The following is an 18,516-nucleotide window of genomic DNA, read 5'->3' as shown; positions in this document are numbered from 1 at the left end:
GTATTTGAACAAATAATATTAATTTTCACATAGAAATTTTAGGGCTCATATTTTTTAATTATTGTGGCTAAATGAGCTTTTCTAATAGAATAGAATCTAAGGAACAAAAAATGCATTCTTCTTCTGTTTCACGTTTGGAAATAATTTGAGGTATTAAGCATCTCAACATTCCAACAAAAAATGTTTTACAAGTTTTCGGATTCATTCACAAACAATCAAACAACGAAGCAAAATAAAAAAAAACTATGTAAAAAAGAATTTCGAGTGTTAAAAAAACAATTGGAGAAAATATTCAGAAAATATATACACAAATGATGTTGAATTGCCAGAACAATAATTTACTGTAATTACTCTAAACATGGTTGATAAAATCCATACCCTTGTACTAAGCGACCGTTGAATAAAAATACGTGAGATAGAAAGTAAAAATTAGAAAATTATTCGGTTACAAAAGTTCCAAGCTTCGAGAGGCTGCGCTGTAGTTCGGAGAAGTTGCTGACAAAACATGTATACCGAACATGGGACTAGTCAGAATAACACCATAGGGCTAAGATCGTCACTTAAGTGCCTTGGGATGCATATTTGTAGAAGACGTTTAGGAATGCATAATACTCGAGGAAGGGGAAAAAGAGACGAGAAGAATGCAAATTGCAATTGCAAACCCGAAATTTTGTAACCTCGCCCAAATTGACGAGTACCTTTCGAACCTTCGAATAGAATAGTCGGTTTGTGTGGTGTGTCTTATCTTTAAATTGTACAGTAAAATAGCTTTTACTAGTGATGATATTTTTTAATAACATCTTTGGCATTGAGTAAGTTGATAATTTTATATTAATATGACTGACGAGTCAGACAGGGGAGGGCCCCCATTTCAACATAAGACCCCTGACAAAATGGACATTGATGTAAACAAATACAATTTAAATAAATATTCTTCAACCATTCTATCTTATTGTTGAAACTACAGAAATCAGTATTCGTATTTCGGCAATTAAGGTAGGTCATTACCTTTTTAAGAAAAAAAAAAGATATAGTAGATATCAAGCTGATTGGTAAAAATAAAGTGAAAATTATTTTTAAGAACTATCATACTGCAAATTTAATTATAGGTTACGAAATAATGAAAGGCAACAAATTGATAGCTTATATTCCGATCTTCTTCAATCACAAAAAAGGCGTAATTAGGGAAGTTGATACATTATTAAACGAAAAATATATCTTAGAAAATATTGAAAGCGAAAAAAAGTCGGTGTGACGGTAATGATAATGAAAATACCCCAGGTAATAAAAATTGAGTGCCTCGTCCACATACCCAACCTCCCAAAAAACGCAAAGCTATTTCTCCCCTTATAGTTAACAAACCTCCTACCTTCAAATCCCAAACTACCACTAGCAACTCTGTCTTGCCCAACCCCCATAAGGATGATTCTCAATTATATAAAGAAAAGCTAGAAATCGAAATTTCACATAAAGTTCCGTTCATGTTTGAACAAATTATGAAAAAATTTAATTCAACTATTCCAAACTAGGATATTTTTCAAGAAACACAAAAAGAGATTAAATGTGGGCGGGTACAACTTTTTACACGTAAAAACTTCAATTCTAAAATAGAAATTTGTGGAGTATACGTCTGGCAACATATTTTCTCGCAGATTCAGGGTGATGTAATTGTATGTGGTGATTTCAACTATCATCATAGTTATTGGGGATTATCACTCAATAATACACAAGGTAACAGATTAATTGACGCCATAGATGAAGCAAATTTAATTATCTTAAACGATGGCCCGCTAACAAAAGTTGGTAGGCCAAACTAACGACTTTCGCCTATAGACATCACACTAGTTTCATCAAGTCTGATGGGTTACACAGAATAGAACGTGTTAGATGATACATTAGGATCTGATCATTTTCCTATTCACATCTCGATATTCCGACAATATGTTCCATCACCTATATTACCATAAAGAAAATGGGTAGAGTCCTCTGCTGATTGGGTGTATTTCCAAGAATACATAGTAAACGACATTTAAAGTAACGGTATAAACTCTTTAGAGTATTTAATAGAAATAATAAACAAAGCAGCATCCAAATCTATGAAATGTCGTACTGGCGGTTTTAAAAAAGTGTCAAAACCCCTTTGGTGGGACGATAATGGTGCTCAAACAATAAATAAACGGAAAAACGCTTATTAAATGTACAAAACCACTGCAAACCTAGAGAATTATCTTTTATGGAAAAATATGCTAGCTGGACGCAAACTATTATTCAAAATTCAAAAAAAGCATCAGGAATGCTGGAAAAAATTTTTCAGCAGATTAAATAAAAACATGCCGACCGCAAAAATTTGGGATTTTGTCAAAAAAATATCAAACAAAAACTCAACTATGAAAAAACAGCCAATACCAGAAAGCCTCATAAGCCAAATGTTTGACAATATCTCCCCAAGTTTTGTTCCAAATATAGTGAAAGAACAAGTATACAAAGTATACAAAGCTCAAATTGACATTTCAGGATCAAAAATTTTGTATTTTTCTCTTCATAAAATATACCCATAAGATTACTAATTAATTAATAATTTTTCCATAAAATAATTGTTAAAAATTGGAGCAATTGTATGTGGTAGAGATTTTACAAAACCTCCAAGTTTCCATATTCACTTTGCAGTAATCTATATATTCATTATAATTTACATTTTAATTATTTATGATAATTCCCTGAAAGCAATGAACCATTGATTAAATAATCCCACAACAATTTAGTATTCTTTGAAATAGATGAAATTGCATCAATTAATGCCCTCCTCCGTATCCATATAATCCCAATAACAATCGGTTGATTATCGTATTGTCATCGAATTAGCAGCAATTAGATATTTGCGGCCATAAATTTCACTGTCAAGCCATCAATCGTATCAACAAGTTACCCAATAGACGACAGATTTAACGTTTGCAAAGATTGTATCAAGCAAAACTTACTCTATTGTTCAGTGAAATGTCAATTTGGGATTGATTCTTAATCGCAGATAATGTTTCACATCTCTTCTTACTTCACTGCGTGATTGAAATCCGATTTGAACAGCCTTCCATAAGTTGTCGTCCAGTTATTGCTACTTTTCGAACATTATTTAACGCTGAGATTGCCGAGCCTGTTGACATTTTTGCTTGTAATTTTGTCAGAGAATTAAACAACATAATAACATATATGACGATTATCTCATTTTTATCATGCAAAATCGTTCTGATTGAAAATTGATATATTTATAAATTTGGACAACAAATGTTCTGTTGGCTTCTTTTCCATATGAGTTACTCTGTGGTACCACCAAGACAACCCTCTAAAAATAGCGCTAATGTTCAGTTTCTCTTGTATAATCTTTTTGTCCATATAATGTAATAATTCCATTCCTTAATTAAATTCTTAATTTCTTTACTTGCCGTCAGAGTGAGGCAAAATTTTATCTCAAGCTTAGCCGCTTGAGATAAAATTCCATTACAATTTCAAATCAGAAAAAAGATGGCATGACAAAATGCACCACTGTAAATACATTGAAATAGGTGACATTCGAACTCCGACAGTCACAACTAAAATTTTAACAATCTTTGTACTCCTACAACAGCATAGAAAACGTAGACCCAAAACTCTCATTCTTTCGGTAAAGGTAATCAAAAAAATTTTACATTTTACATATAGAAGACAATAAATATGAGTCCACAAATCAGAGATAATATATTTTATTGAAACATTATCCAATATGAACAGAAACGTAAACAGGCAGGCAAATGCAAACAATTGGCTATTTCATTAATTACAGTTATAGTGCAATTTTGGAAACAAGTATATATTTTTTGAATATATGATATGTTGAACATCAACTAATTAAATCATTTACATCATCGCATCGGTAGACAGATTTTTTATTCTCCTTGAACGAATAAACATTACGAACTCAAGACGGAATTACCCGTGTAAGAATTTGGTAACAGATTACTTCAACCTAGTAGCTAATCTTTACTTCTTATTTCGAAATCTAGTGGTAAGGAATGTTTAACTATCATTGATTATACCTATACTTGCAATGTATCCTCCTTTTTATAACCTGCAACACACATTTCCGTTTCAGTTAGATATTTACACTCTTACACATACGAACGATAATGTGAGTTTCAATATTGTTACGAACAAGCTCGTGAAATGGGTCCTTAAGCCGCCCCTGTCCAGCTACAATAAACTTTTATTTTTTATTACAATATTTCTTTAAAATAATTTTTAGAAAAGTTTATTTACTCATTTCTTATGTTTCTTCTTATTTTAGAACTTTGTAGAATTCTATTTGTGGTCTATAAATAAGTTTATGTAGCGTAGTTAGTAGTTAGTTTCAAATAAATAGTCATATTGAAAAGAACGAATTAGTGCAAGTAATTATTTCAGTGATATTTATGAGTAAATATCATTTTTTCATTAGTCGAGTGTATCGTATAAATATAATTAAATAAAGAAAATTAGAGACAGTGTTTATTAATTCACCCCACGAATAGAAAGACCGTAAATAAATACGGAAAATGTTACAATATGAATACACATCCCATTAAAATGATTTATTTAGGCTTAAGATCAAGCCGATACCTGTGATTGTAATGTCACATTTACTTTAATTCCAACAGTTACAGAAATCTGTACATTATGGAATATTATGTATCATAAATCGGAATTCTATAGCTGGCTAAACTTTCTTTTATTTCAAATAAGTAATTGTTTCATAGTTACCATGGTCAATAACCCCAGAAACGTGAATTCTGTTCTAATTATTTATCATCTTTCTAATAATAGATCTGGTAGAAGTAGGTAACTTGTGATATCAAATAAAATCACTAATAAATGTTTCAAAAGCTATATTGACCGTCTAGTTTTTTCAATTAATGTGACAAATATTTATTTTCAAATTCTCTTCAAATCAATGTTGCAAACATATCGAACTCTCCCATCGTCGTTTCTTCTTAATGCTAATACAGTTTAGTTAATACAAAACGAATAAATAAATGAAAAATAAACTTCTAATTTTGTTTTGGGTTAATCACAAAGACAATAAAACTAGTTACTATTTTCTTTTTTTAAACAAAAACTAAAGTGGTTCGATTAATTCCACTGAGATGTAATCATTAAATTGATAATATGTTGATTTTCTCGTTATCCTTTTCTCTAGATAAGCAAATGAAGTCGTAAATTGAATGGATAGTATTATAGTGCGTAGAGCACAGTTAATAGAAAATTAAATTGAGCGGTTTTTCTTACTGTTCACAATCATTGTCTGATGAAATATTCCATAGTATATAACTGTTTACACTGGTTATAATTTCCTTTTCATTTTTCGAATTTTACATTTTTATACCTCCGTATAACGAGTGCATCGCATCATGTGTCGCAAAAATATAACAGCATACTTGATTACATTTTAAAATCGTTATAAAATAATAACATTAATGATATTGGCAACTTTTTAATATAAAGTTGTGATATTAGAAACTAATTAATTTATTTTGACATTTTTCAAAATATATTTCAAATCTAATATCTAAAATTTTAACTACTTCCAGCATTTTACCGACCGATACCACTTAAGGTACCAATATAAACAATTCTTTTTTAATCTTATTTCATAATTGTCAAATATTCACATTATACATTTTGGAGGAGAAGTTAGTCATTTTTAATCCCTTATTTTAATATTTTATCCATATTTTTAAACGTTTTTACGTGTTTCGACCATATAAGTGATGTCACAATTCAAAATAAATTGAACCATTAATCACTTGCACTGCTCACAAATCATGAGCTATCGTAGTAACACAACATCTAGGACACCGTCTTAAACCCAAGCACTCTCGGGCCATCGATGCTTTCGTAAGTACCTATACACCAAGCGAAGGTCAGACACTCCTAAATGCAACTACTGTGGCGAGGAGGACGACGCCGAACATATGCTTTTCCTCTGCTCCAGATGGGAAGAAGTAAGAAACCTGTATACCCAGAAATGTGGAAGAATTTTCAACATCGGCACCATGATGGAATGTTTGTTAGAGTCAGAAGAGTCCTGGAGGTACACCTATGAAGCGATACGTGCTATAATAGAGACCAAAGAAAGAGAAAGTAGAAATTAGACCACAGTGAAAGACAGCCTTTGCAATGAAGCAATGCGAGAGTGGATACCATTGCAAAGAGCGAGAGCACAGGGGGGGTTTTAGTCAGTAAGAGTCTGACACTACCCGACATTATGAAACCGAGAGGACGGAGGGTGACTGTCGGGTGTCCATGAGGATTTCCCCCCCTACAGAAAAAAAAGGACACCATCTTAAAATTGAACTTTCCCTGATGATTGGAAGAACACTTCCCGAAAGCTTGGAATTATAGTGTAATAAAGAGTTCTCATCTCCAAATTTGCTGCAATCCCCAATATTCTAATTCTTCTTCTAACTAGTCAGCAAAGACTACCTGTTTTGGTTTACATATATATATATTTATATATATATATATATATATATATATATATATATATATATATATATATATATATATTGAACGTATAATATTAAAAATATTTTGTAGTTTCCATCATAAAGATGTCCAAGATACTTCATTTTAATGATACTTAATGGCTTAATGGTAATTTGACATAGTGACAGACTAGAAGTTATCATCTTTAAATATGAAATAATCGGCTGATAATTGAACTAACACGTCTCAGAATCAATAATAAACCATCTACCTTAGATTAATTATTTACAAATGACGAACAACTCCTGACTAAGCCCGCGAGAGGCTCACTGGATCCCACTGTAGTATGGCATACATTTACAAGTACTGTTGCGGATCTTAAAAACAAGTATTCGACCAGGAAAGTGGTGTACATAAATAAAGTAAAACCATGGATCAATGGCGAAATAATCTCCTTGACAAGATATAAAAGCAAATTTTGGCGAAAGTACAAGCGCACGGTCAGTCAAGCTGATTTTGAAATTCACAAAAATTTTGCCAAAGATTTAAAAAAGTTTATAAAGGAAGCCCGAGAAGTGTACGAAGAGTCTATAGTATGCAGCAACAACCCTAAAATATACAAATACATTCGATCATCATTGTCATCAAAAATATCCATTCCTCTAATAAAAAAAGATGTCGGTATGGTTTGTCAAAATGACAAAAGTTCTGGCTGACACTTTTTCTAAGGTTTTCTCTACTGAAAATATCAAAAATAATTCACCCGACATTCTACCCACAAGAGTAATTTCATCCTTAGAGCAACTTCATTTTACTCCTAAAACTGTCAAATGTCACCTTCAAAAATTAAAAAACAGCTCTTCTCCCGGTCTTGATCTAATCTCTCCTCTATTTCTAAAAAGATGTTGTAATGCTCTTGCTCATCCTCTGTCTATAATAATGTCCTTGTTATTTAATACACACATACTACCTCCTATCTGGAAAACAGCCTCGGTAACACCAATTTTCAAGAAATGCAATAAACTTGACCCCTATAATTACCATCCCATTAGCCTTGCACCAATCATCTGTAAGGTTATGGAATCTATAATTTCAGAATATGTCAGTGAATTTCTTTTGATCGAAAAAATAATACCTGAACAACAACATGAATTTGTAAAAGGACGTTCAACAATGACGAATCTACTTTGGTGTGTTAATAAATGGACATAATCTTTAGATAAGAAAATCCAGACGGATTTTGCGAAAGCGTTCGACCGAGTGCCAAAACGAAGATGACTCTATAAATTGGAACATCTTGGAATACGAGGTGATCAACTGTAGTGGATTGACTCATTCTTAACAAACAGAAAGTTCTGTGTGAATGTGGGAAATTGTTTTTCAGCTGAGAAAACCGTATTAAGCGGTGTTCCGCAAGGATCAGTACTGGGTCCTCTCTTATTTATAATATACGCAAGTGACCTTCAATTTCATATTCAATGCAAAAAAGTTTTCTATGCCGACGATTCGAAAATATTCGCTGATTCATCTCTTCATATAAATCTTCAAGAAAACTTGGATTCGATCTCTAAGTGGTGCTCAGACTGATGTTGCGTCTTAATGCAGATAAGTATTTAGCTCTTTACTTAGGCAAAAACAATCCGAGACATACATACTTCTTAAACGGTCACGCCTTAAATGAAGTGAATTCTTATAATGATCTCGGTGTTACAATTATTACGGATTTGAGTTGGTCCGAACAAGTATTGCCAACCAAGCAAAAGTAAGCTGTATCTCCTCCGCAAATCTTCCGGAGGAACTGTGTGGTGTCCGGAACTAGTGCAGGGTAAAGACCAGCGTCGATCAACCAGACTATCCTTCGGGCGTACAAGACCTAGTTATACAGAAAGACTAAATATAATGGATTTACCGACCTTTGAACAACGTCGTCTTCGTGGAGAATTCAATTATGGTAACTCAAGAAACATATTTAATGTGGTCACTGATAATCGGCTTCGAGGACATAGATGGAAATTGAAAAAATAAATATTCACTTGTCGGACAAGGCAACATTTTTAGTGTAATCGTGTTTTTTCGACATGGAATCATCTACCTGATGTTATTGTAACGGTACCGTCTGTCAATATTTTTAAGAATAGACAGGACGCTTTCCTATTTTCTAGTTAAATCTTTTTTTCCTTGCAATTTTTAATTTTCTATCTAGTTACTTCAATTACTTTAAGCTTTGTAATATATGCTGCCCGTACCTTATTGTAATAATAATAATAATAATAATAGTTTCCTCATTTTTTATCTCTACATTTATAGTGCCTAATGTTTGGTGAAAAATTAATGTAAAATAGTAATTAAAAATAGAAAATTGAATACGTTATCAGATTATTTATATCTAAAAATGTATTCAAGCCCTACATTTTTAATGGAACAGTCACAAAACTATTTTCTGCATTGTATTGTAAAAATGAACAAACTCATTTTTCACATAGACCATAGAGAATCTGTTATTTCATAGGTATCTCATTTGAAGCTCTCCAATAGAAGTAAATAATCAAGAAGAATAACTAACTTGTTTGCCACCACTGAATAATCGAAATTGAAAGTCTCTAATTTAATTAAATGGGATCTGATGACAGAAACGTGTGAAAATACCGAACATTCAGCCGTCGCCGTTGTCGGCAACGGACTGACTTCAACCGAGATAATGTGAGGTGCCCCTCGAATCAGCTATTGAAACCAGTTGAAATTCTTGTGGCAGTCCTTGTCCAGATTCACTAAATTCGCTATAGATTTTGTTGGATGCCTTTCGAATTTCCTCAAAGATTGTTAGATTCCACGGATACTTGCATGCATCATTAGATTGATACATATTCATTTACCATATATTCATGTAATTATATATATATATATATATATATATATATATATATATATAAATATATATATATATATATATATATATATATATATATATAAATATATATATATATATATATATATATATATATATATATATATATATATATGAATTGTAAAGAAGTCTTTGCCAGCGGTTTCTTATTGGGAACGTTGCAATGAATATCGAATTTTGAAACCTATGAATTCAAAATTTTTACAAGAATTAATACAAGTCAAAACCACCAAAAATCTTGTTTAATTATTTCCCAGACGATGAATACATAATTATTCGAAAGCTTAGAAAATGTATTAAAGTTAGTCCAATTTGGTGTTTCATTGCCGCTTATCACAATAAAAAATATGCTTATTGGTATTGAATAATACATGTTAGGATCTTAGGAAAGCTTGAAATTCTCTTCCATTTTCCGATATTATGAATGCATTTTTGCACGCGATGTACCATCTTCTTTATGCCTGAGTTGTAGGAATCTGCCGAAAGATCGCTTAAAATATCTTATTTCAGCTCTTCGTCGGCTGTGAAATGCGTCCCTCCCAAGTGTCTCTGTAATTCATGGAAGGCATGGTAATAACTGGGGGCCGCTTCCACACGTTGTCGTTTGTTATAATTCGTCAGCATTTTCGGGACCCACCTTTTACAAACCTTAGAATATTCTAAGCGGTCTCTTAAAATGTTTACTTGTGAATGCAGGACTTGCTGACATCAGCGAATAAATGTTGAAATAAAAACTTAATAGAATTGAAACTATCCCTTTTCCACGATATAATTTAAATATTATCTAATGAAAATGTTTCTTTACTATTCTGGTGACATTTATCTTTAAGTCGACGTATTGTTTCATCATAAAACTGTTTATATAAAGAGAATTCAATCTCTTTAACTCCTATGCATTTTATACCATAACTAAGCATAATTACACCTATCAAATTTTTGATTAAGTTATTCCGATACGGTGAGTAGGTGATTACATTCCAGCTAGTAAGTACGATATAAGTAATAGTAAAATCAAAATGTAATTTAATTCTTTATATATACGTTAATGCATAGAATTAAACCGGATATGTATGAAAGAAGAAGCATTTGGACCAGACCACGGCGATTGAAAATAGACCTGAAAGGAAGAACAGCAACAGTTTTGAGTCAATTTGAAACTGAAAGCTTCGAAGAATATAGAACATACATTTATGATAATAAATATGCATCGTTCTTATCGTTTACTCCAAGTACTGCAATCCAAGCAAAAGTAAAATTACTCTATGTTCTCGCAACCGCTTTACTTCCTGCGAAATTTATATTGAGGGTTTTATCTGATTGAGCAATTTAGTGACTTCTCCCGTTTTCTAAATTGTAGATTAATCATCAATTTTCTACAGAAACCATACATCATAAGAAGAAAGGTACAAACGCTAATGTTGAACCATATACACGCAATTAAAACGTCGATTTTTCACCTGTCAAGTTTCAATCAGAAGAAACCTAAAATCAAGACGAATTTGAAATATATATATATATATATATATATATATATATATATATATATATATATATATATATATGAAGGTAACAAAACAAAAAACAAAAAGTTCATTTATGGATTTTCTGTTTTCTAGACTCTCAGTGTATCAGAGAATATCCACCCTTTTATGAACAAACTTGTTTACTGGAATTTTAAATTAAAGCGAAGGTTTTTCGGCTATAGCAAAATATTTATGGAAGCAATTGTTCGAAAATTCATGAATGCGTAATAAATCAGATGAAAAGAGCAGTGCAAGTCATTTATTGACATTCTGCCGTTTATATTACTAAAATTTAAACGACTCGCTTTCCATTTAAATACTTCTTTTAGAGCTACTTGAATATGTTGGAACGGAGATGGATTTTTAAATAACCTCTTAGCCCTTACCCAACTTAATGTTTCTAGTAGAGCACTCTGTGGTGAGATTCAGCTTCCTTTTTTCGGTTTTTGTAGCAATCGTCCATTAATTTTGACTTCTGTTTTCGGAAGATTTATCTCACAATCACTTCTGTTTATCGTTATGCCCTTTCCTCGATTTCATTTCTTTCGATCGTATTGTTTAAAAAATATAATATATTATAGCAAATATATTCAATATTTGCAAGTATTTCAACAATTCTAAATAAAACTGAGATAATGTATGCCATATACATGGTCCTTCACGACAAGCTGAATCGATATGTATATGGGAAAGGACTGCGACTAGTGTTCTGAAAATTTACTTGCATGTGTTTTTTGAAATGCTCGTTTCAGCTAAAATAATATCAGTTTTCTGAAACTTCCGGTTATACCAGAAGTGGACCAAAACTTCGTTATTTTAAACTGAATGCTACGGTTTTTATTAAATTTTTGGAATCTACATGAAATTTCAATATAACTTTATATGAGGCATACTATGCCTAAAGTCCACCATTTTTTAATTATCTCACATTTTCGAAATTTTTGGACTCATGCAGCACCCCACTGAAAAAATTATATTTCCAAGTGTAAGTTAGTCAGGTCTAATATTTTTGGGATTTGAACAGATAACACTTACAGCTTTCAAAATCTGTGAAAACATTTACAAATTTTATATAGGGTATTCAGAAAATGGTGCCAAACTTCACTATCTAAAAACTTGGAAAACTTAATTTTTTCAAATAGCAACCCCCATTTTTCTCACTACCATTGGATTCTACGCTTTAAATTAAGGGGATTTCGCTGGTAAATTCATATATCTCAAATTAAAGGTTTTTAAAGAGACTTGAAAAAACTGAAATCTTCATGGTTTTTAATTGTCAGTTGCCTGATGCGACCAAAAAAAAACAAACATTTCAACAAACAAACAAACAATGAGAACAGCTTGACGTTTAAGCTTTGCAAAAGTGTTTATCATGTCCCGTTTAGGATTTATTGATGAAGATTATTTGAATTTGCTGCTAATATAGGGTAATGTGATAGGGTTATTAAACGACCCTTCGGTACTTTCCGTTTGTGATATCCGGATAGACCACGACCCACCTCTGATAAACTTATGCGGTCCATTCATAATTGTAAAACCCACGGTCAGTTTGTAGCACAGTGCAGCAAATTGAAACCTGTCGTAGACAATGAAGCCATTGAAATTACAGTCTTGGTATTCTTCACAGGATTCTTGAAAAACACAAGTTCCATCCGTATTCAATCTCGATGGTACAAAATTAAAAGCCAAGTGACGATCAAAGAAGAGATTGCTTTATTTGAATTTATATTAATTAAAACTCAGGAAGACGGAAATTTTTCTCAAAACTTAATTTGGACAGATGAGTGTAATATTCAGAAGAATGGAATATTTAACCGGCGTAACTCCCATTATTGGAGTGATACTAATCCTCAAATGTTGCGTGAAAGACAGTTTCAAGGGTACTGGAAATTCAATGTTTTTGCTGCGATAAAAAATGACAGTATGCTGGTGGTACATTTTTCTGACGAAAATTTGAATGGTAATCTTACTATTTAGATTTGCGTGTGAATTTTAGTTGAAATTTTTGTTTACTTAAGGTAACAGATGTCTAGAAATATTAGAAAATTATTTACACCCACTATATCTGAATTGGAATCAGCTGTGGTATCAGCACGACGTAGCCCCATCACACGGTAGTATGCTTGTAAATAACGTTTTACAGACTCATTTTGAGGACCAATAGATAGCACACGATGGACCGCATTCCCGGTCACCTGGTGTGTTTTAAATTTGAGAAGTTATTTAACTACCTATATCGCCGTTGCTCCGTCATTAGGTATCCTTGCCCATATTTGGAGAAAGCATCAGTTATAATCAAAAATGTTTGTTTGTTTTCTAGAGTTTTTATTAGTGTTGGCGTTAACATAAATTTTGGTTCAGTCGTGTGTCTGTCATATTTATTAATTTGAAAATTTTTGTAAGGAATTATATATTCTTCTAAATCTGTTTTTGAAGTATGCTAAATAAAATCTTTTTAGAATTTCTTCTTCTGTTCCATTAATTCCTCAAAGATATGTTTTTCCTTCATAATATTTTTTAATATGTCATTTTTGTCATTATTGTCTGTAACATCTATAAGAATAGAGTAGAACATTTTACTAGATTATATGCACTATTTTTAGAAGTAATTGTGTACAAATAGGTTCATAATACGTATCTGATTCAAAATGAATTGCATATTCAATTTCTGGTTTTACAAATTATAAATTCTTTTCTTCTCAGAAAATATTTATTTCATTTTGGATTCATTTGGATTATAATAAACGGAATATAACATTATTTAATTTTTATAATAACTTATAGGTTTTATGGTAATAGGAATTTCTAATATGGGGTTTTCTTGATTGCTAAGAATTGTTTCTCTATTTAATATTTCTTTTGGATTTCTTTGCATATTTTGTGGTAACTTTTCTTGATTATCTTATTTGTTGAGGGGGGTTGATGTGCGTTTTTTTATACTAGTTTTCCATTTATTATCAAAATCTGAAAGTCTAGCTGCAGGTGGATAATTGAATAAGGAAGCATTCTCCACATCAGGAACTTCTAAACTTTTATTTATATCTTCAATATATTTTGTTAGGTTAGATAATTGTTTTGTATGTTTTTCCAGAAATAGCATCAGCATTTGTATTCGTTTTACCTTTTTCATAATAGCATTTTACAATTTTTTAATCTCCATCTTACAAGTTTGGAATTAGGTTCTTTTGAGCTGAATAACCACTGTAATGGTTGATGATCCTAAAAAATTTAATATTTCGTCGCAAATCATAAGGTCTAAAAATATTTTACATTCCATACTATTGCAAGCATTTTTTTGTCGTTAAATAATATTGTTAAGAGTCATTCGGTGTTCTAGATGCATATGCAATTGGTTTATCGTTACCAATTGGTCCTTGAGATAATACAGTACCTATTGCAAAATTACTACCGTCAGCTGCTAAATTAAATGGTTATTTGAAATCAGAATATTGGAGTAATGATTCACTTGAAAGAAGTTTTTCAGATATTTCAAAACATTCTATAAATTCTTTTTCAAAGAAGCAATTAATGGTTTTCTCATACCTACAAAATCTTTTCTATTTTCTGTAACAACAAAGAAGTTATAGAAATTACTGTGTTCAACTTGTATAATCAGTGTCTTCTACAATAACAATAATCTTATTAAAAATAAACTTTTCAATTAGAACAAATGAGTTCTAAATTAACATAATTAATTATGTATTAAATACACAACTCAAATTAATACAATGTAACTAGCATAATTAATTATTTAGGTTCAGAACATATTCCTCAGCATATTGTGAATAAAACTGATAACAGCTGAAATAAAATTGTGAATAAAACTGTTTCCCAATTCATATACATTTTTTTTGAATATTTATTTTCTGAAGATGACTCAAAACTTCACTTTATCTTCAAACAACAAAATTTTTATAGTATGAATATCATATCATAATTACGGAAAAGTTCTCTCTTGTACCTATGGTGAAAGAAAGTTGAATCATATTTCTAAATATCTTTCATTTTCGTTGGGTTTTTTCCATATTTCCCTGATGGAAACGTTCTCTTTTTTCTCCTGAACGAATCTTCACGTTATTTTTATATTTATTCAAATGCTAAAGAATACATAGTACTTGTCGGTTATTAAGTGTTTATCAACGAACTAAGTTCAGCTTCACGCATGATTAGTAAATCTTGGCTATTTCAATTAGTTTAGTTCTTTTCTAGAAGTAGTTGCAATAGTTAATAATAATAACCTTTTCTTTAATAATATATATCTGCTTTTTATGTAAATGTCAAGGTAAGCCATATTTAGGAAATCCAAAAGCTATTGATGAGTGAATTAATCATTTTAATCGAATCGAATTTTTCTGGAGCAATAAATTTTATTTTACCCTCGTATCCTGATCGGTAAAGTTAATCTTTTCAGAAAAAAGATGTCTGAAAGAAAAGCTTTTGCAATGTGGTAACAGTTGATATCGATTTGTAAGAATATAATGTAATATATGATTGTTTTTGTTTCAGCATGTGTCAGCATAGCAAGGTGGGCAGCGCCACAAATTGCAGCTGTGATTCTTCACTGTTTTTTGTCGGGTACGTTTTCCCTCTCTCAAAATTAATGTACCATATCAAGTAATCCTATCTAGAAACAAACAAGATTACATTTCGCCTCTCAGCTTTTGTGTTGTTAGACCTCGTTTTTCAACATTATTGTGACTTTTAACTCTTGAAGGTGTCAGGTTTTAGTGAAATTGTTTATTAAACAATAGCAAGTGAATTCATGTTCTACAATTTAAATCAAATCAGTGTTTTATTTATCAAGAATCCAGCGATCAATAAATTATAAAAAGAAAGAGAGATGTCTTGAATATTTTCTGAAAAATATTCACATTTAGATAAGAATAATCCACTATAGTATCTTTGGTCATAAAATATCCTTCGACGCTTCGAATTCGTTATGCTGATGCCTACAAAACTCCGATGTCGTTTGCTGTTACTACAAATGGATTCAATAAAAAATAATCTTCAGATCGCCATGCCCAAGAAGCCTCTAACAACGCTTCATAAATTCTAGTTCAGTTATATATTGATCTCAAGACTAATTAAAAAACCTTATTCAAGATTTTCGGCCCTTTATATTGAGTGAGAGTACAACAGCACTACACAACATCTATCTATTTACTTCTCACCTGCACCAGCATTGTCAAAGCACGTTAAACTGAAATATGTATATAGACCCATAAATATATAAAGTCTATTAGTATAAAGTACAAAAGATGTCCGTACGTAATGCTTTCAAATAGAAGTCCAAAAGATTAGAAGTATTTCTATTTTCTAAGCTTTTCTACTTGATGATCCTGCCTTTGTTGTTTTTGTATTAAGTTCAATTTTTCATCCTCAGTTATTTTACGGTAACAAATGTAAACGTGATCTGAAACTTCATTAAAAAAATTGAAATAGTTGACATTGAAACAGAATTTCTTTCAAAGATTACACTAGATATTACTCAATAAAGATTATTTTACTTAGAATATACACAATCTAGTGTATATTTGAGATGATTTACACAAAAATTGAGTAACTCACAATTTTTTTCAACTTTATCATGTTATTTTTGGTTAGAATACAATAAAGTATTGTTTGTCTAAATAATTCTTGAGGCTTAATGATATATAATATGCAATTCACTTGCTATTGTAGTGTTGAATCAAAATTATATTTGAAAATGTATTCTTTTGTTTTTTGTTCTTGACGTAAAATGTGGTTTTACTATAATTCTTCTTTTGTTTATTTATTAATTCCAAAGACAATGTATACAGGTTGCTCATTTCATTATGATCATTTTATAAATATACGATTAAGCGATTAATGCAATAGTGACATTTAAATTTGATTAATCTCTCATTGATTTGTGGTAGTTAAAAATCGGAGTGAAAATGTACTTAGACGGGGAGCTGTAGGATTATTAAATATTTTCAAAGATTATATCGGTGGGAGTAAATTAAAAAGAGTGTTCAGGTCAAATTAACAATTTATATTAGATTTGACAGACGAATCAGACTAGGGTGAATAGGATGTCAATGGCTCCTAAATTTTTTCGGCCTAAAACATTGTCGCGTTTCGATTGATTTATTAGTATTTTTATCTATACAAACGCATAAAAATATTTCACTTCCGCGATCACAGAGCACAGTAATATTATCTATTGTTATGATTACTTCCACATTCCTTCTCTAAACATATTGCTTGTGAAAAAAATCTCTTCAATGACTCTAAAAAAAATGATACTAATAATAATTTATGTCAGTTTTTCCAGAAAATTATCATATGAAACGTAAATCACAAATAGAAGCCGTGATGGTATATTTATCTTACATAATTTAGCATTATCTAGAAGTTCTAAGTGAGCTAATTCTTTTCGAAGATAATCCTGTTAAGTGAGCATATTTTAAAAATTGCAATCTACAAAATTGGTAAATTGCATAATCCTACTCTGATTAATTGTTCTCTACAAACCAGCCTTTTTATGATAATCACAAGAGAAAAATGCCTGTTTTCCAAGTTACTGTGAAATTTGTAAATAAACTTTTACATCAACAATTCCTCTACATTTACCACAATTATGGTGGGAATAAAAACCGCGGAATTATGTTAAACCATTATTTAGGCTCTTACGATTTACTCAAATTGAAGGTGCTGTTTTAAATATATTCAAGAATGATAACAAATATTTTTTCGCTCGTTGTAAATATTTATCTTCAGTGAAAGCCTAACGAATATTTTTTCAATATTTCGTTTAATGGCAACCTGTATACCATTTTCATATTTTCAATGAATTCATTTGGAGGCTCATTGTTGTTCGTGTACATAATTTTAATTAGATATTAATTATTTAAGTTGGATCTCGTTGTCATTATCAATAATTTATATATCAATTTTATAATATAAATTTTCAAATAGAGAAAATTTCGAAAACCTTGAATAAAATACAATGTGGGAATAGTTGAAATTGTGATTAACACAAGAGTTTTCTATTGTATGAAGAAGTTGTGATTTATATATTATTACTTAAATAATTCATAAAGTAACGGGAATAAGGTAAAATAAGACACTATATAAAATATAGGTATAACTAATAACCAATAATAAATCAAAGATTTTTAGCGAAAAGAAAACGAATGAAAACAAACTAAAGGAAGTTTTCATATCTTTATATTCAATCGAATACAACTCACAATATTTTTTTTTAAATTTAGAATTTTATAAAACAAGTGCTCGAAAATTTCCACTTCTTTTTAATGTTGATCAGAAAGGAGTTGAATTTACAATTTTGAACAATCAAGTTTATCGCCTTTAGATATAGAAAACAAATTCTACATTAAAAGAACGCAATATTTTATTTTAATTGTCTGAATCACTCCATCAAAAAGTATTTTCTTGGAGAGTCCTCAATTCCTTATCAAAATTTTATTGTGTGCATCTTATCAAATTAACAAATCAACCAACCAAAAAAATGTAGATGTTCACTATGTTTTGATCCAAACATTATTCTTGTACAGATTATAGTCTTCCTTATACGTTTCAAAATTTACTAAATACAATGTAATACGAAAT

At 30.6% G+C, this 18,516-nt stretch overlaps 1 protein-coding gene across 1 annotated transcript in view; it reads left to right on the top strand.

Annotated features, from left to right (window-relative positions):
• The window catches only part of LOC130450926 (lachesin), a 395,900-nt gene extending 378,685 nt beyond the window's left edge, over positions 1 to 17,215 (top strand). Inside the window, exon 9 of the mRNA XM_056789650.1 lies at positions 15,427 to 17,215. Coding sequence (XP_056645628.1) covers positions 15,427 to 15,521 — 95 coding nt within the window. The 3' untranslated portion in view covers positions 15,522 to 17,215. The remainder of the gene's footprint in view (positions 1 to 15,426) is intronic.
• Positions 17,216 to 18,516: the final 1,301 nt, after the last annotated feature.

This window comes from Diorhabda sublineata, chromosome X (assembly GCF_026230105.1).
Source record: "Diorhabda sublineata isolate icDioSubl1.1 chromosome X, icDioSubl1.1, whole genome shotgun sequence".
In the NCBI taxonomy this organism is placed as follows: domain Eukaryota; kingdom Metazoa; phylum Arthropoda; class Insecta; order Coleoptera; family Chrysomelidae; genus Diorhabda; species Diorhabda sublineata.
The sequence above is the reverse complement of the archived record's forward strand: the minus strand, read 5'-3'. Positions and strand labels throughout refer to the sequence as shown.